Below are 26,582 nucleotides of genomic sequence, written 5' to 3'. Positions count from 1 at the left end.
AAAAACCCATTCAAATTAACTGTTTAATTACAAATGTGCATATTTTTAAGAACTACACAATGATGTTGCAACATAGGAACTAAAAACTTGGAGGGAAAAAGGATCTGGGTCATTTAGTCACTTCTTTGATAAAGAAAAACAGGTGCCTGGAACTAGACCCTAAATCAATACAAGTTAAAGACGATGAATTTATTCCTGAGAGGTTCAATGAAATAGGTCAAACTAGAACATATCAAGGACACACACCTTTATACGCCCAGACTACAGATTTACAAAGTCAGTTTTTCACAATGTCCATGACCAAGAGCACTGACTGATCGATCATTAATGCGTTAGTAGGCAAACAGGCAAATACTCTTATGCTAGCTAGGATACTATCAAAAGTGATAAGGTCACATTGATATCAATGTAATCAGACACTTAACAGTAGAATGCACAGACACAAATATTTGGTAAAGGAAAATTACTAAGGAGATTCTACTACACTCCAAGAGAGCTTAAACTGGTTTGAGCAAGTGCTTCAAATATTTAAAAACAGATGCTTCCAACTATATATACTCTTTATCCTTCTATGACCTTTTTATCCAAATTCAGAAACTGTTTTGAAATGTTATTTTTTACAACCTGCACCCACAAATAAAATTGATGAGGAGTGGGATCCATCTTTTTCATCTTTAGATGCCTAAATTTTTTCTAGTTTTACCAGGCCCCCCCTTACCATAAATGGAGAAATGAGCACCCCAGGAGAGAAATTCAACTACTCTGTAACCTTGTCTCTTAGATGGAGATGAATCACCCTTACTTAATCAGATTAACAACTCCATTAACTGTAAAAGGATATAAAAATTACCATTAGATTTGGAACCATACATTTGGACTTCTTTGTTAGAACAAATGACTCCCATCCTTTTTATTTTCTTTCTGAATTTGAAAGAGCAAAATTTGGCTGTACACTGAAGAGAAGAATTTTCTTGTTATGATGCAATAAATGAGCAGACTACTAAAATATATTGCCTCTTTAGACCTTCCATTTTTAAAAAAAACCTGCCCAGGGAAGTATGCTACAATCCCCTTCCAAACTTGGCCAAATCTTATTAAATAGAAGACATGTCTACAAAGCAAAATTAAGATACTAGTACAAGTACATGATAGTGTACCTGTGCTAGCTTGACCTAGCTAGCACCCAAACATTAGCAATTAAGGGATTGTAATGTGGATTTTAGCAATGCTTGTTATTTATTTAGCATGTATATCCAGAACGTATAGAGAGTTTGTGCTTTGATTAACATATGCTAGAATTCATGCTGTGGCTTCTGCTACTCTAAGCTATGCAGCTAGCTTGAAGTAAAACAAATATGTTAGCACAAACAATTAATCATACCTTTGTTCCTCCTGTGTATCCTATTCAATGCCATTTAGCACACAGCCTTGTATTTTGTAATGGAGCTGAACAACACTGCCCAAAGGGGAATTCTCAGGAGGAATGTATTTATGGAGAGGAAAAGAAGTGATTTTTTTACCTTAGCAAGGAATAAGGCAAGGACTACTAAACTGCACAATAAGTAATTAAAGGATTTTAAAAGAAGCCCAGAGAAAGAGCTACTTAAAAAAAAAAAAAAAAAAAAAAATTCTGAATTTACTCATGGACACCACTTTGCACTGAAAGCCCACCCCAAATATTTCATTTTACTCTTAATCCTTAAGCGTGTGTTTATCAGCTTCTTGATGATCTCTTATCAATTCTACACTGGAAAGGTGGGTTGGGCCTGAGAGATGTAGTTTCAGATACTGTGAACAGTGAGAGCTAAAAGTTGACCTAAAAAGTATTCTGTAGAAGTGTGAAAATATCTCCTGACCATCTTTCCCCCACAAATAATTATTTTTCAACAAAATCGGAGTCTTTTCTATGCAGAAGAAATGTACAGTTTTTATATATTTTAAAACTGACTGCTGCTTGAAACAGTATGCTCTGTCTCCTTTCAGTGTAGCTAGCTGACTGGATAACAATATCTATAAGCAAAGGTCAGGGTAAAGACCTGTTTATGCAAAGCTAAGCACTGAAAGAGGAATACTTGCTTTTCTTCAGGTAAAAAGCCAGTTCAGGCATGTCAAGAATTCAAAGTTCAAGACTTAACTGTGAACCATGCTACTCACCAAAGCAACCTCAGTGTTATATGGGAAAAAATAGGAGTGAAGCAGGAAAGAAAGATACCCCATTAGAATACATACTTGCTACAAAAACTCTAAGAGGCTAGCTGGCTTAAAGACTATATACAGTCCTTTATATATATACACATATTTATATAGTCCTTTTACAGTAGACTATAAAACATTTAGCTTACAGACCATCAGTTCAAGTCAGCATGGTCAAGCAAAAGTGAAGTAACTATGCACGGGCCACTGGAGAGCTACAGGAGTGGGTAGTTACACACTCTAATCTTAGCAGAAAGTCATCCATATCCCCACATTTGGTACCATGTGACAGTGCATTCACAGAGAAGCCAGCAGTGTGATGAACATGAAATCTCATTCTGATCTGCTGAACTCTTCTGAGCAACACACTAATCAGGCAGGACGCATGTTGGATAACCTCTGTGGGAATAATTTTGCTGAGGAGGGGGTGGAAAGCTGGCTAGTCTTGTTCTACTTTCATTTACATAAGGATGGAGTTATTTCACTTGATTATGTCAGAATAACCGTAATCTAGCTAAGAAGAACAGGATAAACAATGGAATTCTAAAAAATATTGCACCTACATTTATATATAATATTATTCTAAGAAAAGCAGGCACATTATGTGGTTTTGAACATCATAAATAAATAAAATTTGGCAAATTTCAGCTTTTTAATTGTTAAATGAAAAAGGTTGTTTTAAAATTCAGCAAGAGTGGTAAATTTTTTTAGGTTTGGCTGTTCTTTGTGGTTGTTTTTTTAAGTGCTGCTTACTTTTAGAATTTTTTGTAAAAACTTCCCTGAGGTGAAAAATGTTAAGATAACATTAAGATTAACAAGATATACTTTACAAGAATGTGTGTGGGTGGGAAAGGGACAAGATTGTATGTTGAAATACTAAGCAAATAATGTTACTAGTGACTATATGAAAAGACATAACAATCCACAGATTTTGAGGGCTGTACCATTCAGCTTTCATTTTATCTTCTTTAAATTCTTGGCTTCTCAGCTATGTGATTTAAAGGTCCTTCTATGACTTTCACAGTAGCACTTCTTAATTTCCTTAAGGATCCTGGAGGGGGGTCAGGGAGGAGTAAGGATTGTTTCTTAAATATACAATTTGGAAGAATGGCACTGACAAGAATTTTCTGCAAATGATATATTCTCTGTTCAGTTTCTCCTCACAGAGCTCCAGGTGAGCTTTGCTGCTGACTCTAGTTGCATGCAAAATCAGTAATAGTTGAGAGTTTCTATAAATTCCTGCTCTATAGATTTCAAGGCCAAAAGAAGCATTTATAATGATTCAGCTTGATCTTCTGTATTAATGGAACATAAAATTCCATCCAGTAACTTTGTGTTGGATGTAGTTTGACAGGTGAGCTTTTTTCAGTAAGATATCTGTTCTTGAAGACATCAGGAGAATTCACCACTTGCCTTGAAAATCTGCTACCAGTTGAGAGCATTCACTCTCAAAAACTACATTCCCATCTCTAATCTGAATTGTTATGCATTCAACTTCAACCACTGACCCTTGTTATGCCACTTCCTACCATGGGTGAAATATAGAAATCAAGCATTCAAAAATTGCCAGCAAACCAGAAGCAGCTTAGACTCTTTGTTTAGCAAAATCACCATTATTGTTAAGTTTAATGAAACAAGGTCTCTCAGGAAATTACACTTCCCAGCTTTTGTGAAAGTTGACAAGATCCATGATCCTTCAAACAAAACATTTCAAGCTGTCCAAACTGTCATTTTATGAAACTCAGTGTTGGCTAAGTGTGGGCTAAATGTTTAAGATCATTTTGTCATGCGTTGCTATGTCAAATGCTGTGAAAGAAAGCCTGTATTAACTCTTTGTGATTATCTTCATACCTAATATTCAATCCCACCATAGCTATACTCATTCTGGAGTCATCAAACAGGACAAAAAAAAAAGCAGAAGTGAACTTAAGCTGGAAGTATTTGCAACGCAGTTCACTGAATGAATCTGAAGAACTAAGCTACATGGACAGCATCGTGTAAAAACCTCACAAGTCAAAATGAATACTATGAAGAAAAAACTACACTAAAATTATTACTTTTCAAAAGTACTCAAAAGGTATGAAAACATGAGATTTAACCAAGGAATCTATAGATGTCTTACAACATATTTTTGCACCAATGTGCATCTATTACATGCAAAGAACAAAGTAGAAGTACTGCAGGAAAAAAACAGCATAGAAGCTATTTTTTTACCAAAATAATACATTGCCTATTGATAAGAGGATAATCAAGCAAAGGCATGTGTGGCCAAATCAGGGTACATCTGCATTTGCAAAAGTATGGCCCGGCTAGGAAATGCAGCTCTGTCCCAAAGAGCTAAGATACATTTGCACACACTTTTACTAAAAATGTAAGTCAAGTCCACAGAAGATCTAGAATTATTCTCTTTCAGTTGTGGAAACCAAGGGAAGACTGTTCAACAAAGAACAGATTCATCACACATAAGAGCAACCTCTGAGGTGCCTGAGTTGTGTGAGGTTTCCCTGTAAAGCAGGCAGCTCCAGAAGGTAATGCAGTCACTTGAGAGCTCAACAATTCAGTAATTAGAGATTGTTGCAGGGCTGGCTGTGCTAATAAGCTACACTCCTCAGATGCTTAGATGAATCTGGGACTTCAAAACAATGAATAAGGTCTGGTTTACATGTGTAATTAGGGGAAGTAAAAAGAACCGTGAAAAATCAGAAGTTGCATATTTAGAATTGTTTGCTTTAATAGGCAGTAAAAGTAGTAATCAAGAGGAGGAAATAATTTTATCATATGATTTCAAGCAGAATTCCTATGACTGATGATCATCAAACTACTATAAATAATAGTAACTACATAGAGACTAACAGTCTAAAACGACATTTGCTTATTACTCAATATATTGAAGTTACTACAACTTTAAGATGAACATTTCAATTAATGGATGTGCATTTCTCAACTGTAGATTCTTTTGAGGCTTCTTTCAATTTGCAAGCACTCTAAAAGTAGCAAAGAGCATTTTCTCAGAAACAACTCTCTTGGATGACAGAAAAGCGGGATTACTTAAATCTAGGCTGTTTCAGGGGACGTACTACGGAGACTCAATAAAGAGGAAAAAAAAGACTGACTTCATAAAAAAAAAATTTCTCTTCCCTTTCTCATCCTCTTTCCTAAAGTGTTAGTAAACATTTGCTGGTCATTAACTGGAATATGCTGCAGATATATTTTCATGAGCCGATCAAAAGAAATCATATCATCTTGAATTTACTTGTGCTATGAACCTAACAGCTCAAAAAAGGAGGTCAAAATAAGTACAAAGCATACAGTAATTGTGCGTCTTAGAATGACACACAGGACCCCTCTATGCTATTGCTACAATACCTGTATGACATACTACTAAATGACCTTATGCCTGTCTTGAAGTGGGGGAAAAAATGAGAGTTATGAGAGAATGCCAAGATTACAATCCCTCATTTTTAGGTGCCTTCAACCACTGCAGTCCACATAGCTTCAATGTAATGCCTAAGGTCCGTCTATTCCAGCTGCTCTGAAGGGTGAAAGATTCAGTCCCCTCAAAATATATTCAGGAGGGTCAAGCACAGCTCTTTTTTTTGCCCATGTTTTTTCATTGGTGGAAAAACAGTGCCAAAAGCAACGCTTTGCTTTGTCTCATTTCCAACTTGAGACTGGCGTACAAACAACAGGACTCTGCAGGAGCACAGGCTAACTCAACTTTTCCCAGTTCCTGCTAGGAAAAGGCATCCCTCTGTCCCTACCAGATCTAGTCATCTGATAACCATCTGATTAGCTCTCAATGATACTTGGTACAACCAGGCTATGGCAGCAAGCAGGAGGCAGAAAAAGAACAGGGGAAGGAAAAAAAAAAGTTTGATTGGATGGAGATGGAGGGCAGAGAGCTGAAAACTTAAGTGGACAATCCCACACACAGGCATAAGTGGAAACTCCTAAGGGCCAGGGAAAATAGGGAGTTAGGCTTTCACGAGGGAAGATTATGAAGGAAAAGAAGAGACTTTTCCACCATTCTGGATGGAGCAGAGAACTCACAAGAGTTGAGCAGCAGCCCAAAACGGCCTGGTTTTCATGCAGTGGGACAGGAAGCCTGACCTGTGCTCAACAGTGAACAGTTACTCATTCCACACAAAATGACTCTGCTTCAATGAGAGGGATTCACCTCACATTTCCTATAGCCTAAAGGCTATAGCAGTTGTGTAGGAAATACCTATTTAAGCTTCCTCAGGCAGCAGAGAAAATTGAGCACAGGTCTCAGATATCAGCAATGAATACAGTATGCAGTGACTTATTAAGTAAAAGCAAGACACTGGCAATTTCACATCCTTTCGTACGTTTAGTGTAATGCCCAAATCAGTCAACAAGCTTGAAAATGTCCAGTTCACCAACTAACCTGTAAATCTTGCCAGTGCTGAAAGCTGCCCTGTTTAATACTCATATGATTTATGCAATTCTAAGTACACATGAAAAGGGAAATATGGGCAAAATGGGATTAGAATTCAGAGCAATTTCTCCTATGCCACATCTAAATCTACTCGTCCTCTAGGTGTCTCTCATTTTGTCACTGGTTATGGACGGAACCTAAATTTATTATGGCTACAAATTCAGCACTTTAAGGACCTCCACTTGATTAGGATGAATCCAGGACATAATCCCACTCAAAGTGCCCACTAGAGAAGTTCTGCCATTTGGATCTTAAATGCACAATACTGCATCACCTATCCCTGAGGAAGAAGCTGAGAGTGATACACTCGTGCATCTGCCAGAAAAAAATAATAGGTAATTATTAGTTTCCTCTTCATTAGGATCTTATATCTCTATCCAAAGGACTCTCAGTGCAGTTCTCTCGGGAGGGATGTATTAGAGCACACAGTACTCTACAAATACGCTACTGTAATGATGAGCTAGCTTAAAGGGCATTACTGAGATTAAACAGTGTAGACAGTGAATGAATTCAGCACAAAGCCCAGGAAAGTCTTAAAATAATACACAGAGTACTCCAGTGTTTTTTTTAACTGGTTACAGTGTCTCGGGTTCTTGAGCTCACAAGCTCTGCCTAAAGAGGAGACATCAGAATAAGAAATCAAATACTTTGAGGGCCCTAAAAAAAAAATTTTAGGGTAAAATAGTTGTAGGGACAGTGAATAATAGCATGCTATTAGTTATGAGAATCTTATCTTCTATGACCTGCTCTTGAACATCGCAGTAGTAAGTGAAAAAAATATTCTCACAGATTTCACTAATGCAAGATCAAACCACAAACCTCTAGGCACAAAGAGCCTCACTGGAGGCACTGGGCTTTGAATTAGGCTTCAAATGTTTCTTTAAAGGTATCCTTACAATTCCCTCTCTAATTATTATGTTACACCCTAACTACAAAGCTTTAAAGAGGCAGCAAGGTGTGTGGTAACAGCATTCCTACAGTCTTGAAGAAAATGCACGTTATATAGCAGAGTGACAGACGTGCTATGCTGGTACTTAAGTTAAAAGTTACTGAGATTGGAATCCTGGCAAACATTCAGGGCAATGTTGTATCAAGCTGAATGAATTAATGTTTTACTAATGACTTGAACTTAAACAAGATAAAATACTTCTTCAGAAAGGGGAAAAAAAGAAAAATTCTGTCTTTTCAAAGAGCTCCCTAAGGGCCTACTGCTAAATGATACTCTTTCTAATACTAAAACAAAAAAGTAATTAGTTAAATCTGTAAAAGAAAGATTAACTGAAGAAATCCCCAGAGAAAACAAGCCACAGTATAGTGACTTAAGAAATTCAGATCTAGGCCAAACCCAAACAAAAATCCACACAGGTCAAATTAATTCATTAATTTAACAGGATTTTCACTCTGCTTGTATTATTCCTGGCTCTTGACTTCCTCTTCTTAAATTCTTCAATGCCAATTATAAAGAACAGGTAATGTAATTTCAAGGAAAATTTGAACAGCATCCAAACACGATTTGGACTTATGAAATAAAACTAACGTTTTCATTTTTCCAGAAAGTACACAGAGGTTGATGAGGCAAGAATGGTCCTTATATTATAAGATTTAGCAAGGCAAACAGCATCTTACAATAGCGAGAATGTTGTAAATTAAGATGCACAAACTGCAAACATTTGATGACAATGTATGCCATCATTATTTTGTGTCCATTTTTAATTTAACTTGATTCTTAGTGTATTTCCATGGGTTAAGACTCACTAACTTTTCTTGTTGGAATACTGTTTTTCACATATCTGTAGTTTGTTTCAGATGCATTTATCCCTCCTGTATAAATAGTAATCTAATTTTCAAAGAAATCCAGAAACTTCCTGGATACATTTCATCTACTGATCAGATGAACCTTTATGGGAACTCTAGGGACTCTACACAGTTAACTGGCAAGTGAAGTGATAAATGCTAACCTCATCCTGAGGGTTATTTAGAATCCCTCCGTGAAAACAGGCTGGGAAATCAAACAAGCTGAACTGCTGTGAGCAGGGTTCCTCGACAGCAGCCAGTGTCCCTTCTCTCATTTCATTCTTCTCTAGACCTCCTTAGTCTGTCCAGATCAAAAATATTTGCAACCAACCACCAGTATAATTTCACAGGCTTGTTATAGCTCACTTTAGGAATTAGTGTCTTTCTGCAGGTTCTCATGTCACTGGCAATCAGTGTTACTCCTGAGAGTTCTCAATTCTTCCACTTAAGCCTAGTGTGTCTCCTTAATTCCTTTAATTCTTGCATTTTGACCTAATTTTACTGCTCATTGTCTTGCTTCTTTTGCTGCTAGCTGGGCCTTATTCTGTATCATAAGAATATAAAAGCTAAATTGTGGATTATTTTTAAGTAAAAAGCCTGCTAAGTACTTATAGGGCTATCTTGAGCATTGTCTTCCTTGCCTCTCACCTGACCAGGTCAAATGAAATCAATGGCACTATTCAGCTCGGCAAAGCAAGCAGGATTCAACTCCAAGAGCTGAGCTGGTCAATTTTGTTGCAAATACATTGTTCTTTAAAAGTATGATTATTCAGCAAGTGATCTCAGCTTAAAACTAGAAAAATATCTATCACCAGGTGATGGTGTGGAGACATTCCCCTTCTATCCAACCAACCCAAAAGTCAGGGTGCTCATTCTACATGGAAGACAAGACTATTGGCCCTGACTCAAAGAGAACTGGAACCAAAATCTCCCTGCCTTAAACCCTGATCTAGACCACCAGCCTAAGGGTTATTCTGGAATGTACTGCTCCTAATTGGCCTGTTCAAGCCATTTTATTCTGTCGAACATAGCAGGTATTAGCAGAAAAGGAGAAATATAGGGGAAAAAAAGAGAGGAGGAACACACACAAAAAATGAGACAGAATTTATTGGCCCCATGGTAACAGTACTTAGTTGGAAAGTGGAACATCAGAGTCCAGGCTATGTTCCAAAGAGTAATTAAGAACTCATATACACGGGCAGCAAACAGAAAATGAATACAAAACTGGCCAGAATATAAGTGAGGGCATATTATGGGGAGTATGGGTTCAAAGTCTCTGAAATGAAGGAAGGAATTGCATCCAAGACTTCCACATTTGGACAAAGTGCCCTAACTTCTGTATAAAAGGCAATTGAAACCAAAATTGCCTCTCCTTTCCTAATCCAGAATAGTATCTAAACCCACCCCTGCTATTACACTCCCTTGCTTTTCTTAAAAAATGACCAATAATCCAGGATGGGTAGCAGAGGAAAGCTTTGCTTTTGGATAAAATCACCTTTTTAACCCAAATAATTAAAAACAAACAAAAATTCTCTTGCCAAAACAAACAACTATTTTTTTTCCTCTCCAAAAAAAAATTTTGTTCTAGCTGGACAAAGCAGACCTTCTTTTCTATGTATATATTTGGAGGATAAGGTGATATTCAAGTTAGAAATGGAAAATTCAGTCACTTCCAGCAGTCAGTCTAAAACGCCAGTACAAAGAAACCAATATAACTGGCACAGAAAACAATGAAAATCTTTCCACTGAGATCAGTAAAGCTTGTATCAGACTTCCTATATGCCCCATATAATCGTCTCTTACTCCTGTATACTTTAACAGATACTAATTTTGCTGTGACCTTGCAGCTACATTCACAACAATGCCCCCATTAACTAATTTTTTATTTACAGAAAGGTTTATTTTGAGGGGGTTTTTTGTTTGGTTTGGTGTTTTTTTGTGAACTGTAGTGTCAAACTACTATTTAAATCCCCTGGTAGTACTTACAGTAAGAAGTGTGACATGTGGAAAATTGTTTGGGTACCAACCTAGTGTATATCAAAACAGCAGCAACAAGCCTGGCAACAGACCAGAATCCAATACAGTACTTGGCAAATGATGGCAAACGTACCGCCAACATGTGATGCCCTCATTTTTAAGCCAAAGATAAATGTAGTTGATGTTTCTTGCCAAGACTAGTGTGCCCAAATGCCATATGTGAGGTCAAGCAAGGGTGCTGCAAATAATTCCCAATGATATTTTACCAGTCTGCTTCTTTAAGAACTGTCAGATATTGAGTCTAAAATGTCTGTTCCTACACTATTATTATAGCTCACCCAGGAAAACACATCAGTGTAATGGCTTTGAAAAGCAGCAGTGACAACTGGTTTAGATTAATAATTATACTCAGGAGTGTAATATTATTCTCTCACAAATGAATAAAGCATACCAGAATGGTGAAATTCCTAAAAATATATTTTTTATTTCATGAAATGAAGGATGACAGATGAAATAATTGTATTTCACAAACTTAATGGAAGTTTTCTCTAAGCAGTAGAACAGTGCTTCTTTAATTAAGATAATTTCTTGCATAAACATATTTGGGAAAAGTCTATGAAGTTTTCCCAAAAATTAGGTTTAAAGGCTAACTTCAGGGAATTGTTTTTGAAAGATTCTTGCTTCAGTGGGGATTTAACCAAATGTTAGTACAGGAAAATGCAGTGCTGTGTTAAGGCATTTAGGGATCTGTAATGAAAAGTTTAAATGAGATTTAGCTAATGATGTAAATCACCAGTTTCAGTGAGCCTTGGCTTTGCAATGCTTTGGCTTTAAGTCAGAAAAGCTGCCCAAAGAGCCTGAAATAAAAAAGTTTTTGTTTCTTTCCTTCCCTAGTGATCTCCACATTCCTAAAACAGCCATGAGAATCTGTCATTACTTCCCCTTTGAAACCATTCTACCCTTGAGGCACTGTACTGCAAGATAGCACCTAGCAGTCCTAAAGAAGCAGTTTGGGGGACTCCACTTAAGCACTGAGCAGACAAGGGAGTTAGGTAAGGGAGGGACAGATTATGGTTCAAATTAAGGCTGAACAGGAAATGGGTTTCCCCCTTTCATGATCTTTTTTTTTAGGATGCTTCAGGCCCAAAAGGCCTAAATCCGGGTTATCTCATTTTTTTCCTCAAAACAGGAAAATTTAATGGAACTGACTCTGTAATGCAAAATATTGTTAGCATGGCACCAGCCTCTTGCAACAAAAAATACTGAGGCACGTAACACTAATTTCTTCCACGGGTGCTGCAATCCTGGTTGACAGTTTCCCAAGCTTCAGAAGACAGACAGGGGAGGAGGAAGAACAAGCAAGGCAGACTACTGTGATGAGAGCACTAGCCAAGCAACAAGCAGGTCAAGAACAAGGTCATATTTTAAAAATATTTGGGGGCAGATCACTATTTAGAAGAGATGAACATTCCTTCACTGACTTTACATGGTCTGAACTTGAACATTTCAGAGTTATCCACAACACCTAAACAGAATAAAGAATTTTTCTTATGTGAAACAAAAATTAAGACAATAGTCCTTTACAGAGAAGCTCTGCTCTTTAACTGGCATTCAGCACCCTGCTGTAGTACTGCTACCCCAGTCCCAATACCCATTGCTGGGCAAGGGAATTTATTTGACTCTGGTACTGCCTCTGGATGTATGGGGTTTGTGCTGGGGTTTGAATTTAGTGCCAGCTTTGGGGTATATTTGTTTTACTCTACACAACCAGCAGAATCTGGCAAAAAAATTGCCTTAAACCAGTTCAACCCGTTTCTCATTATTTGAAACAGCACATTTCATGAGAAAATACCTTCTATAGATTGGATAGGTGGGCATTTAGATCCATATTCTTATTCAATTACTATGACTTACTGCAGTGATGTTAAAAAAACTCAGACAAGCAGAGTATAAAGTGAAGGTGAACGATGGACTTCAGTTTTAACTGTGCATTTTCAGTGCTAGTTTCTCATGTAAGGAGTAAAAATGCCTCAGACAACTCACAAGGGATATAGCATGAAATTGTAGCGTGCGGTTTTCTGAAACAGGCACAAGAGCTCAACACACTGGAGCTAATTTCTGTGTCAACTTTCATTCCATACGGATTACTGCCATTTTGCATAGCTGAAGCACCAACTCTATGCATCTATTTGGCAGTGCCATACATATCCAGTTTCCTCGAACTTTCGGTAATAAGAAGTTGCTGCAGACACTGCAGCTTCTCATCAAGTTTATTAGATTCAAGTTACTCTGTGAGTCTGTTTTTCACTAATTAAAAGGCTCAAGCATTTTCAGCTCGATCTTTTTCTTCAATCTAGTGAGCCTCTCAATAGTGTGCAAATTTACATATCACAAATACATCCAGGAGTTCAACTATTAGCCTGGATTTCCATGTTTTTTTACCTCCCCACAGGAAAAAAAAAATCTGTTTTTGCTGGTAGTATTCTGGTAGTATTCCTTTACTAATCATTGAATTAAGAATTTAATAATATAAACATCAAGATTCACCACTGTCACATGCTTGCACTTGCTAAGAAGAGGTTTTTCTCCACCTTGTTAATGGAATGTGGAGGCCGCTTCTGAGGAAAGAGATTCAACTGAGACTATTTTGCAACCTTTGTGAAAAACAAAATTTCACACTTTCTTCAAGGTTCTGCTAAAATGGACTCATATGACTTCTTCAGCATCAACAGGTCTCCACATGATCATTTTAAGATCAAAATTCAAAATAAAACAGAAAGCAAATTGTTGATATGAACTATGGTAGTTCCTTTCAAAACGTCACACAGCTAACTCAGCAGCATCCAATATACTACAGTGTCTTCTTGTTCTAAGTATGACACAAATGCAAGGGCTCACCTACTTTATAGCAGATCATCTTGAGGCTAAATCCCTAAACATAAAGAATAAAAACCTTTTCTACCTTTAAAAAATATTAGTGCTGATAAATGGCTGAATTGTGTTCAATTTATTACACTTCTTAATTACTCTTATGAAACATGCCATTTAAAGCCAGGAAAGCATTACAGCCATACATATGTAGGTAACTGATGCTGACAATAAGACTCTTTCAGAGCTTAAAACCTCAACCAGTTCTTTCTGGTGAAACCTCTAATTTTGGTTTGAATACAGCAGACCTATGCTCTCACTTGTGAATTACAGTCCTAAGGGCTTTCTTTCATTTTAGTCTTAAACGGCCTTCCTTTCTCTTCATATTGAGCCCATTTCTGTTGTCTTTAGTTATAATCGGAAAGTTATCATAAGACAGCCGTAATCCCTGAACTATTCTCCATTTGTCTAGACTGCAGTTTTCTCCCTTGGACGGTAAGTAAACAAGTTTGTCCCAGTACCATATTTCATGCTTTCAGATCCTAGGTCATGATTTGGTATGCGGCATGGCACTCACCTTACTCCCACTGTGAGAAACTGAGCAGGCAAGGGGCCAAGAGCTGGCAGAGCACTGACTTGGCTCTTTTTCCCTCACTTACCCACCTAGTCCGCTGTTGCCCTAACTTGCTTACCATAAACGCTAGCCACATGTAAGAGGATAAACAAAATTCCAGATCCACAACAAAAGTCACACCGGAGCAGTTTGACGACTCCTTTTACTTGGCCCCCAGGCAACTGCCTGAGATAACAGACTCGGGCCCCAATCAGACTATCATCATTTAAGAGGCTGACAAAAGAGCTTCTGCATTTATTCGCATATGTACAACGAGTAGGGCAGATCAACCATCAAAAGATGGAGCTAGAGAAAGTCATGCTCTTCTCCTATTTGCAGTTCATAGACTATGAACAAATATTCCAAGACACATAGAAAAGTATTTTACAGGCAACACTAGAGGTATGGGGCAAAATCAACTTTCTAATTCATGTTATTTGAAGAAGGCAGGGTCTGGTGGTGTAGATTCCCCTTGCTGAGGCATGAGAGGACTGGAAGATATAAAATACTTGGGTCGCAAGATGTGCCTTTTTTTTTTCACTTATTTGAAATAACATTAGCTGAATAATATGAACACATTTTCATTCATTGAATTACATTTTGAAACCCCTCTTGATTTCAACTGGATCACTTATGGACTATGGCACAATTCAGCTTAAGTGAAGTCCCACTTATTTCATTTACAACATCAGGTGCTGTGTGGTAGCCGTCACAAACTTTTAACTACTGCAAAATTCCTGATACAGGAGACAGAAGTCTGAAGTGTGCCATTCTGTTGTGGATGTTGCTAGTCTGTGCTGCATCTTTCACTCAGATCTTCTCTGTAGTCTCTTAGAATGATCGGGCTTAAAATCAAAACCACTAAAACAATAGTCTTGGTACCACTGAAATTCTGTCAAAATATACCTGAGCTGCAAAACACTGGCTTTGATGTCTTTATGAAGAGGGTGGAAATACAGCTAGATTAAAATGCTGGATTTCTCACCCCTGTTACTAAGAAAATATAGCACCCCATGCTCCATTATTTTTACTTAGCTTTAAATTTCTCTAACCTGTATCTCAGTTAAAACATTTAAGGAAAATGTCAAGTGTTACAAACTCTTCTCTCACTACTTGTTTTCTGACGTAGCAAAGATTTGCAAAGACATTTTCAAAAGTCTCTAGAGGTACTGTCTCTTCTGTGCTTGTCCAGCACAATGAACCAGAGAACATGCTTTAATATCCCACTCCCAGCAACGGTAGATGGTGACAAAACTGTTCAATCTGTGACAGACAGGACAAATCCCTGCTCACTGATCATAATACTGTTAATTGGCTGTGCTTCTTACAAAGCAGTAACACAAGCTGAGTACACATGAGCTGAAAATAAGCTAACTTGAAACATTTTTTCTAAGAAGTATATTATTAAATCATCTAATAAAATTCATTGCCAATTACTCATAGAGCTATATATCACATATTAAAAAAGGTATTAAAGTAACATAATCTAGCCACCTGTTACCACACACAGGAATATCTACATTTAGGAACATCCATATTAAGTACAGACTTTGGATGAAAAAAAAAAGGCCTGTTAATGTGTTTTGTTTACCCCTTAAACTGTTCTTTCTTTGTTCTTTAAAAACAAACAAAAAACCCAACTACGTATTTTTTTCCTCGAGCGAGTATATGCCAGTATTCTCAATTTGGTTTTAGTCTTTCATTTTGCATCCTCCACAATCCTACAAAATAGTCAGGAGAATTCACATCAGCCACCTGACAAAGATCTTTGACAGGCCATTGAGGATTCTGTTATGTTATGTAGGTAGAATCAGAACTTGAACTCTACACAACATGTACATCAGAGACAATGCATCCATATGAATAGTCTTATGGCTGGAACCTTTAAAAAGGTAGGCAACCATAACTGCAAATCAAAATTTAGAAAGTTTCTCAAGATAAAAGGCTTATGAGAATTTATGTGTAAAGAGCCTGGACAAGGAATACAAAGGTAAAACTACAGAAAACCCAGGTATCTGAGTAGACTTAGAAAATTTCACTTTCTTGCTAGAGTAGGTTGAGTGTTTTTTCATTAGATGCAATTACCATTTTATTGACACCTCTCTTTGTAATCACCAGAAATACTCCACAATATGGGAAAGTCATAACAAAAATCATATTCCAGGAGGTAACACGGACTTCCCTCAATTAAATTCAATGTTCTTAAACTCCTGAAGTATACTTAAACTCTTTCTCTTTCAAGAACAACAAAAGCACAGATCTTAAGAGTACTCACCACCATCTTCAACCATGAAATGAAAAATGTCACTGGTGGCATTGTCACCCTCTCGTAAAACATAGCATATCTTCATATCATCAATATCAGCTGGAAAGAGTCAGGAAAAATAGATTTTATTTTAAATTATGAAGGTAGGAAACTGTTTTTATAGAAAAACTTGACATGTATTAAATAGTTTAGCGTCATCAGAAAGAGGTCAAGGCTCTCCAGCAGAGCTCAGGAATTTCAGTATTAACGGCATTGAAGTTTTACAGATACCATTCATTCTCCCTCCCTTTACTTCCCCCTCCCCAGTGCCCTCTTTCTTTTAAGATGTATTTACAAAAAGAACTGAAAGGAAATGTAAAAACATGGCTCAACAGTCAGAACTATTTCATATTTTTAGTGATGCATTTTCTTAAACAGAGGCGTATCTCCACTAAGATATTGATTCTGTCATTCTTCATCCTGAGAAGTACTGTAGAGGTCACAGAAAATCTGTGGCTGAAACGGGAGCAAAACCCAGCATATTTTCTATGTTAAGTTCTACCCTCCATTCAAGAGGCAAGACAAATTAGCCCACACAATGCCCACGCCCCACCTCTAGAACTAGATTACTTCTGGCACATGGTCTACCTCTAGGATAGGGTATCTCTACACGCTCTGCAGTAGAGAGATCTCAATCTCTTTAGTCCCCCACAAAAATGCCCTCTCCACCAGACCATCCTTCCTATCAGCATGTTTTCAAAGGATATGGCATATAACCTATATGAACTGTCATAAATAGTGCTCAAAAACTTACAGTGATTGACTGTTTTAAGAACCCAAACAGATGCAATTAAAGTAGACAGAGAAGACTTCAGTAAGAAAAAATTCAATGCACAATTTTGAATCATCAGTTGCAATAAAGAAAGTATGTAAAAGGTAAACAAATACTTATTAATATTGTGTTTTCTGGTTTCCTTGAGCAGTGATGAGAAACATGTAATGCATAAAAACTAATTTTTGTCACTTTCTTTGAAAGACTGCTGTTGGCAAAAATCCATGTTTGATACTTCTTTTAAGAAAAGAAGTGTTAGAAATTAATAGCATTAAAGTGGAGCTCAAGTACCACCCAAGTTCTCCTCCCGTGTTAGGGCATATGCATTAGGAAAAAGAAGCCAAAAGCACTTTTGTTAGAGCTCCTCAAAATCCTCAGTTCCAAAAGTAGTCAGACATTTTCTAGGGCAAACAAGTTAAGAATATTATCAGCAAATACATGTCACTGAAGAATCTCTTCCATAAATGTTTGAAAGTTAAAGATCAAAAATTTATGGGGCTGTAAAGAGGACACAAACAAATACCTCTTCATGCCAGTGGAGCAAATAAGTCTTTCATCCTGCAAACACTTACACAAGTAGTCATCTCTGCCCATGTGGGTAGCCTTATCAAAATCCATGGTTCCAACATATATAAAGATAAGCACTTGAGCCAGTGTTTGCAGGACCAGGACCACCTCATCAAAAAAAGCCACTTGTCATCCAAACATCTTAATTTTGTCAAAAGAATTGCAAAGGATTGACCTGTTTTCTGTTCATTAAGAACATGTTCAGAGTCACCTGAGCAACTCTACGCTTTCCTTCCACAGTTGATTAGGTTATGCTAGTTATATTAAAACTTGCCTAGTTGTAAGCACAATTGATTACTGTATAACTACAGTGCCTGCTAAATATTAATATGATATTGGAATTCTCCAACATAATTTTCTATTAAAAAAAAATATAGTTGTCTCCACTAGATCAGGGCACTGATTCCCATTTAAAATTCTGAAAAACTGATGTGGTTATTAAAGGTTATATATATTATATATATATATTAAAGGTTATAGATATTTGTTTAAAAAACAAATGCACTTCATAACATAATTCACTTGTCTCTCTGAAAACACTTGCCTGAAAAAGAAGATAAAAAGCATTATTGGGGTGAATGCTGAATAAAATCATTGCTTGCAGAGTGCTGTGTATTTGGTTGGAGTAGCCATGTAGATATCTTTGGCCTCAGGAGACTACATGGAGTCCTGAGACATCAACCAAGCTATATTATTGCCAAGGTGGATCCTTACCCTCCACTATTCCTTCCGCTTCTTCCTGGCTCCTCAGCACACCTGCAGAGCTGTGGGATGTGACCTGGCCCTTACTCACAAACTTACCCACGTGGGACCGCGGACTCCCAAAACAGTGCTCAGCAGTCCGTCACACTTTGTACATTCAAAACATTATCCAAACATCAGCTACCTACTTGTTATACCACTAAACTTCTTTAAATGTGAAAGGCTTGGCAGTTCCTTAATAGACTTTCCTCACTTTTAAACAAATTATCTAATCTTAATGAATATCTGCTATGAACAAATTCCAGCCCTGACTTGCAGAGATCAGTGCAGTACGATTATGCATACACAATATTCTTTGTATGTATTTTTGTCCTAGGACAGCACTAGACTAGAAATTACCATGTGACAAGTGTTTTTCTTTAAGCTTTCTCTGCATTTACTATCACCAAATTGTAAATATAAAGCACAAAGAAATAATAATGAATTAAAAGTGCTGCTTTCAAGTGTAACATGAAATAACAGACAGTACTTGAATAAACTTAGGAACTGGTTAATGTATTTTAAGAATATTTTATTTCGTTACTATCACTTGCCTGTCTCTTTCTCTCATTCAGATTATTTTAACAATTAAATAGAAGAGAATACAAAGCACAAACTATTTGCAGAATTTGGGGACCTTTTATCATGAAGTTAATTCTTCCACACTCTAATACCCCCTTTGAGCAATCCCAATTAACTCTATGAGCCTCATAAGCAAAAGATTACCTACTGTACTTGTGGCAGAAGTATTTGATGTATACTAATTAGAAAGCCCCATACTGATTGTTCCTGAACAAAATACACAACAAATAAAACTATATTTGGTGTATAGTATGGACATACTATATTCTGCACAACCGCATTTTGACTGGAGGCTTTTAGCTCATCTTGCAAGCTAGGCCAATTTCCTTTCTAGCACTTAATAAAGTTTTGTGGGCAGATATTGAAAAGCAATCTCAAGCATAAGGCAGAAAGCTGTTTGCTAAACAATCACTCTGACCTCTCTTTCAGTTACAGGGAATCTGAAAAACCAGACTGCTTGAGCTGCTTGCACACAATTAATCTTTTTTCATCAATATCACCTCACTCAAAGCAGTCAGGCTGCCTGTTCATACAACCACAGACCCAAATCCAAGGAACGGCAGTGTGAGGTGGTAGAGTATTAGGATGGACTTCACAAACTATTGAGCAGCTTTCAAAACTCATCTGCATGTGACCCTGAACAGCCTCATCTGACTCCAAAGTTGGCCCAGTTTTGAGTAGGTGTTGGACCAAATGACCTCCAGAGGTCCCTTCCAACATAAATTGGAAGACTGTAATGAATAATTTACAAGCCCCGTCAGGACCCACACATGTTAATGAAAACGGAACTATTCAGCACTTTGCAAGAAGTTGCCCTGCATGGCAGGATAGGACCCCTAAAAAGGCGGGAGATCAAAACATAAAAAGAAAGTGTATAACAGCAGGTCCAATAGTCAATAGGGGAGCATACTAAAGTCAAAACTATTACTCATGGCTGGTTGCAAAATCTGCACTTACATTAGGACCACTAAGAATATGGCAAAAGAGGGTCTTGTTTACTCCTGCCCTGAACATCGGATAATTATTTGTCACAGTATAGCATAAGCTTGAAATATGCATCAATTCACTACTCTGGATTTGACAGTGCTTTGCATATTAATGGTAGTGAGCCACAAGATGAGGGACAACAGTGAACTACACACAGAGTTTTGAGTCTGCAGCTTGGTCTACATAAGACCTGTGTGTCTCACATTACTTCTCAAAACTGTAGCCTTCTAGGTTCAGCAAAGAATTTTTGTCTCCCTGACACTCACAACCTCTCCCATACCCAAAGCAGCTCAAGACAAGAGGGCATCTGAGGAAAAAGGAAAGGAAAAGACAGTGCCCTTTCATCCATGACTTTCACTCCCAGGTTATTCTATGACTTCCAGCAAGTTCTTTTCCCCTGTCCTCAGCAGATGTATTATGCCTGTGTGAGCTTGATGCTTTCTGCCTTTCATGCAGCCTTTCCAGACACCTCTTCTCCCTCCAGTGCCTGGCCCTGCATTCATAAGCCATTTTTATGTGTTTGCTTCATAAAATACAAACCATTATAAAAAGCATTTAGGAAGTTGAGAAGAGAGATACCATAGAAATAACACAGATGCTCAGGAGGTATTTGCTGATAGAGGTCAAAGGACAAAATTACTGAAGAAATGTGTATTTCTCAAAAACACTCTTCAACACAACACAAATTAGAGTGTTTGTGCCAGTCAGGGACAAACTGTGAAATTATATCACTTTCTGGGGATACGCACTAGATTTAAACCCCATTTTTCCTAAGGGTTGCATGCTTCTCACCCAGCTCAGGCAGCCCCAGGATATTAAGAAAGCCTGTGTGAAGACCAGTGAGAATGCGACATGGTTGGACTGCCAACTGAAAGCCAAATAACAACTGCATTTTGGTCATCTGACAAATGTATACCTAGCCACATGGCACAAAAGAGAATGGAATATATACCTATCCTGAGTGCCCCCCTCCTTGAAAAAATGGGATATCACTGTGCCATGCAGTGGTCTGCTTTCAAGGAACACCCACTCAATAATTCTACATTATCCCATGTAAGAGAAAACCCACTAAAAAAGTGCTAATCTGTTTATTTGCTCACTCCCATTCTCCTCTGTTTCTCACTTATTCTGACAATACTACTCTTAATACTACTTGCAGCTCACTACTGAAGCCTTACATTTAAGGAGCTGTGGTTGTTCCCAAAGCTTAGACATGGTTTGGTCCCTCCTCATCTGCTTTTTTGCACTAACACTGCAAAACTCAGGGCACCTCAGCCATTCAAAAGTTCATCAGGCCTGTTTGCAAGATTTGGTGTATCTGACAAGAACATCACTACAGCCAAGACTGTAACATGGGACACATACCAGGATGGGCTCTGTGAAATGAAATGCAGCCAACTACAAGCATTCATCTCTAGCCTTACCACCTACACAGCCCAGCCTGTCTGGGCACCTTTAATTTTGAGTCTCCATGCAGTTGTGCTGTCTGCTCACTCCACAGCTGCATGAGGCTCCAAGGAACGTCATTTATTTTTAATTAACCAGCTATTAACTCATTGCAAAGTAACATGGAAAATTCTCTGGAGAATAGCTAATGTTCCCCTTTCAATTAAAGTTACTTCATAGCCTTGTGTTGAGGCTTTATTTCAGAACATACGGCACATGTGGTTTATATTTATGTACCACCTAGTATTTTAGTTCCATGTAAAAAGTAAGTACCACTGACATAATTTTAAAACAATTACATTACCTTTTAATTTACCACAAACACTTTGTGGTTAAGATTTGTGTAATTAAGGCAACAAATGCACTCATAATATATTATTTCCCCATGTTTGGGAAATGATTTTGCTTTTACAGTTAAGTGTGCTCAGACTGTATAGCAACTGATACCCTAGCCATGGTATGGCCCTTAGTTAATAATAGCTTGGCCACTCCCGTAGCATTTTCTAAATAAAACTGTTTAAAGAAGGCACTCAGCCTGTAAAGATCCAGAACCACGTGCAGCCCAATCCTGTTATCCAAATTTCTATCACTGATAGAAAGTCCAAATCACAGTTATTTGGACTGCAAGCTCTCCAAAGCAAAGATGCTCCTTTATTCAGTGTTCATCCAGTAGACCCCCTTTCCTGTTTAAAGCTGTCACAGATGCAACAAATAACGAACAGAACTAAAACCTAACAAAGCCATTATAAATAAGCTCGCTGTTGGAAAGTTTCTCCCATCAATTATTATAGAGTTTAGCATGAAAAAGAATGTTTCCAGAGATCTAAAGAAAGCATGGAGTATTGTAATACCTTGGGTGAACTGGCTGATGCTATGGTTGCCTTTCCCCAGGTGGATCAGGAAGCCATGGCGCGGACCCTCTGTGATTCTGATCTTGAGAGTAACATGTAAACTGTCCCTGTCTTCCACTTTGAGCACCTTGTTGGTAATCAGAAACCCGATGTGACCTGTGGCCAGAATACGGAGAGTCTGAGCACCCTTGTTTATTACAATTTGAGGTACACTGTTGTCCACAGCCATTATTCGAATCTTCATACTCTGAGGTTTCCTCGTTTCAAACACAGTGTTGGGGAAGACATAGAAATCAGTGTGAGTGCCATCCGTAACAGTGAAAGAGAAGCTATCCTCAACTGATTCTGTGCCATCATGTTTGTAGCTGATTAGATTTTCATTTAGATCTTGTTTAGTGAAGGTGGTGACTGGTTTGGAGTTATTGAACATGATCTGACCATGCACTGGTATTTGAGTGATGGTAAACTTTAGCAATGTGTCGGGTGTATCTCTGTCTTCTGCAGTCAGTTCAAATGGGGTTATCAGTTTGTGTTCATTTTCACTCACCACCAGGTTATGGATTGTGATGACAGGTTTCTTATTGTCCACATCACTGATAGAAATTCTGAAAGTTCGAAATACAGGGTTATAGCCATCAGTCACCTCAAACTCAAAGCTGTCCATTTTCACCTCATCTTCTGAAGTGTGAATGTAATAGACTTTATTGCCTGCTAATAGTAGTTGAGTAAAAGTGGAGATGGGTACCCCAGGCTGATCTGTGCATTCAAGATGACCACGAACAGGTGCTCTGGTAATAGTGAAAACTAAGTTCTCATCTGGACTATTCAGGTCACTGGTGCTAAGCAAATCAGTAGTAAGGGTTACCTTCCCTCCTTCCTTCAAAGAAACTCCTTTGCTGATTACATCTGGGAAGACAATATCAATGCTACCTACTGTCACATAAAAGTAGCGGTCAATGAGAGGATTTATTCCATCTGTCACATCAAACTTGATAAGATCACGAACTCCTTCTTGGCCAAAATGCATATATCGAATTAAGTTTCTATCCACTTCATCTTGGGTGAAGTTCATCCCCAGGGTGATATTCTCAACTCCACCCGAAGGCTTTATTCTCTGCAAGAGGCCTTGTCGTGGCCCGTATCTTATTATGTATGTCAAGGTTTTGTCTTCAGAATCCAGGTCAGTAGCCTTCAATATTCTATTATGAATAGTTCTAGTTTCACCTATTTCAATCTCCAAGCCATCATTGATGGCCATTCTGGGTGTCTCATCATCTACAGGAATAACCATGATGAATATCGTTTTCCTAATGGTATGTTTACCATCTGTGAGTTTCACCTCAAAACTGTCCTCCTTTGTCTCAGAGTCATCATGTTCGTAGAGTATGTTGGAGCTCTCTGTTATCTGATCCAAGGTGAAGCTCTCCACTAGGACAGTTCCATTGACCAGCTGGTTCACAATGTGGCCATGCCTGGGAAGCCTGGTGATTGTGAACATTAACTGATCAGCAGGGATGTCTGCATCAGCTGCATTGAGGATAGGAGTATCAATAACCAGGCTCATGCCTTCCATCACAACAAACTCTCGCATAAAGATTTCAGGTTCTTCATCGTTGATTGGCATAATGACAATGGGGAAAAAGTGCCTTTGGGAAAAGTTAATGCCATCAGAACAGCGGAAAGCAAATCTGTCTTCAACAGGCTCTACACCCTTATGTATACTTTGGACATAAAAAATATGCCCTTGACGGAGGTCTTTCAAGGTAAAAGCACTTATAGCTACACCTGCTCTGGATTTTTCAGATCCTGGGGCTGGAGAGATGTTCTCTACATACCCAGATGTCGGCTGAGCAACAATGGTGCAGAGTATATCATCATTAGGAGTATCCACATCTTCAGCCCTGAGGTGAGCAGGAGTAATGACCCGTTTGTCACCTTCCGTTACCATGAACTGCTCTCCCACAAAAATCTCTGGGGCTTGACTGTCAACAGGAAGAATGGTCACCAAGACTGAAACTCCTTGAACAACATTGCCCCTGACGCTCCACTCCTCAGACAGGTCAGACAAGGTAAGGTTGAAGGTATCATCTTTGGGCAGAAGGCCTATTTCACCACCAGTGTGAGCATATACCACAGCACCATCCAGCAGATCTCTCTGGGAAAATCTCTCTGCAGGCACCCCTTGGACCAGGATGTTCCCATGCTGAGGAGGATCCTCTACAATGAAGGTCAACATTAAGTCATCTGTATCCTCATCCGTGCCCTGAATGACATTAGCAGTGATTTCAGCAGCACCATTCTCCAGCACATCCAGGTAGGAACCAAGAGTGCCTGGGGGCAACCGTAGTGTAGGAACCTCATCATCAACTGGGTGCACATTCATTTTCAGTGTGATGGGCACAAAATGAACCCCATCACTCACGTCAAGCCTGCAGGTATCACTGTTGGTCTCAGCTCCGCTGTGCACATACACCACCCTCCCTTGTCTGATATCCTCCAGGCCAAAGACACCTCCCGGAATCAAACTGTACCCAGAAAGCTGCAACTGGCCATACCGAGGAGCCTGGGTCAGGATAAATCTGAGACGGGCAAGTTCAGTGTCCGTGTCACTGGCATCCAGCTCAGTTGGGCTAAGGACATGGCTGCCTCCCTCAGGCAAAGTGAAGCCGGTATTAGTGATTTCAGGAGGCTGGTTATCCACAGGCTGCAGGTAGATGGTGAAACTCCCTTCGGCTGCATTGCCAGCTGCATCTTGCACTTGATACTGAAACTGAATCAAATGAGGAGCCACCCCCAGTTCTTCCTGTGGGGGACGGTATGATATCTTGTGATGATTGATCTGGGCTTGGGTGAAGTGGGTAACTTCCACAGAGTGGTCCTCGGTCAGCACGAGGGATCCAAGGCGGGCTCCATATACATCTGGAGGGTGGTTAGTGTCAGTGTCAGTGGGGGGCTGGATTATTGTGTAGTGGAGTTCATGGTCCCCTGAATCCTGATCTGTGTAACACAAGTGCTTCCTCCGCAGTGGGGTCACCTGCTGTTCTGCAACTATTAAGTGTAGGCTGCTGCTACTGTGCAGCTCTGGGGCTAATCTGTCTATGGGATGTACCCGGATCACAAAAGTCTGTGGTCCGGAGCGGTTGGGTGGGTCATTGTCATCCTGGACTCTAAAGACGAACTGGTCCAACACAACCCCAGGGCCAGGGCTGTGAGGCCCGAAGTGGTGGTAATAGAGACGCCCTTCCACAATGTCCTGCTGCAGCCACTCTCTCACTGGCTTTTCATAGATTAGGGAGCTCCCTGCTAAACCCGGCACCCTCCTCCAAGAAAAGCCCTCATCTTTTTCCTCCTCTTCCCAGCCAGGAGGTGGCTGTACTTGACGGAGGAGCAGCTGCCCAGCAGTGGGGCCAGACTCCACTGTGAAGAGCAGGATGGCATCCTGCGAGTCAATGTCAGTGGCGCTAAGAGCACGCATGGTGATGGGCACTGTTTCACCCTCAGCCATGGCCAGCCCCGTGTTAGCATTGAGTAGGGGCGGCTGGTCATCAGTGGGCACCAGGGTAATGGGGAAAAGGAACTCAACACGGTGGCGAGAGCCACCATCTTCCAGCCGCAGCACCAGGTTGTCACTGAGTGGAGACTCGCTGCCATCATGCTGGTATATGACCCGACCTGCTGCCAGCTCAGCCACTGTGAAGTGTTTACGAGGGGCAGCAGGTGCTGGGGTGTCCTCCAGCAGAGTGAGGTGGCCATGCCTCAGCCCTGCCACCACACTCACCCGCACCTGCTCAAGGTCATCCTCATCACTTATCACCAGGTTGGGGCTGGGACCGGGTCCTGAGAGAGGCCGCGACTGCCCCTCATAGAGCACGAGGCCAGTGTTGCGGGTCACCACAGGTGCCAGGGTGTTCATGGGCTTCACCACAATGACAAAGGCAAAGGGCTCTGAGGCAGCACCCTCTGGGTCCAACACTTCCAGCTCAAGCTCAAAGAGCCGCTCCCGATCTGAGTCCTCCATGGGTGGCTGGTAGGCGATGCGCAGCTCCCTCACGTCCCGCTGGCTGAAGGAGGAGACAGGCAAGCTCTGGTCGTCTGTGCTGACCATGTGCCCCTGGCCAGGGCCAAAGGGCGAAGTGATGTTGAAGAGCAGCAGGTCTGGTGGTGACTCGGCATCCTCGGCCGCAAGCATATCAGGCGTGAGGGCGGTGAGGACAAACTGGTCCACCTCCATCATGAGCATGGCCAAGAAGCTGGGTTTGGGGGCCACGTTCTCAGTCCCGGCCCGGATCCGCACCAGCACCTGGAAGTACTCGCGCTTCAGCAGTGCTCCACTGCCCGCTGCCTCCTGCAGCTCTGCCACCAACGGCACCAGGTCACGGTTGGGGGAGCCGCCGGCTGCCGTGTGCCGGGAGCGCCGCCCCAGGCGC

The 26,582-nt window shown here is 39.7% G+C and overlaps 1 protein-coding gene across 1 annotated transcript in view; it reads right to left on the bottom strand.

Annotated features, from left to right (window-relative positions):
* The window catches only part of FREM2 (FRAS1 related extracellular matrix protein 2), a gene marked incomplete at its 5' end in the record, with an annotated part of 138,254 nt that extends 111,673 nt beyond the window's left edge, over positions 1-26,581 (bottom strand). The window contains 2 exons of the mRNA XM_009319965.1: positions 16,180-16,269; positions 22,156-26,581. Coding sequence (XP_009318240.1) covers positions 16,180-16,269; positions 22,156-26,581 — 4,516 coding nt within the window. The remainder of the gene's footprint in view (positions 1-16,179; positions 16,270-22,155) is intronic.
* Between the last annotated feature and the right edge of the window lies 1 nt (position 26,582).

The sequence above is a fragment of the Pygoscelis adeliae genome, unplaced genomic scaffold (assembly GCF_000699105.1).
Source record: "Pygoscelis adeliae isolate BGI_AS28 unplaced genomic scaffold, ASM69910v1 Scaffold32, whole genome shotgun sequence".
NCBI classification, from domain to species: Eukaryota; Metazoa; Chordata; class Aves; order Sphenisciformes; family Spheniscidae; genus Pygoscelis; species Pygoscelis adeliae.
This window is presented reverse-complemented; position numbering and strand designations above follow the sequence as displayed.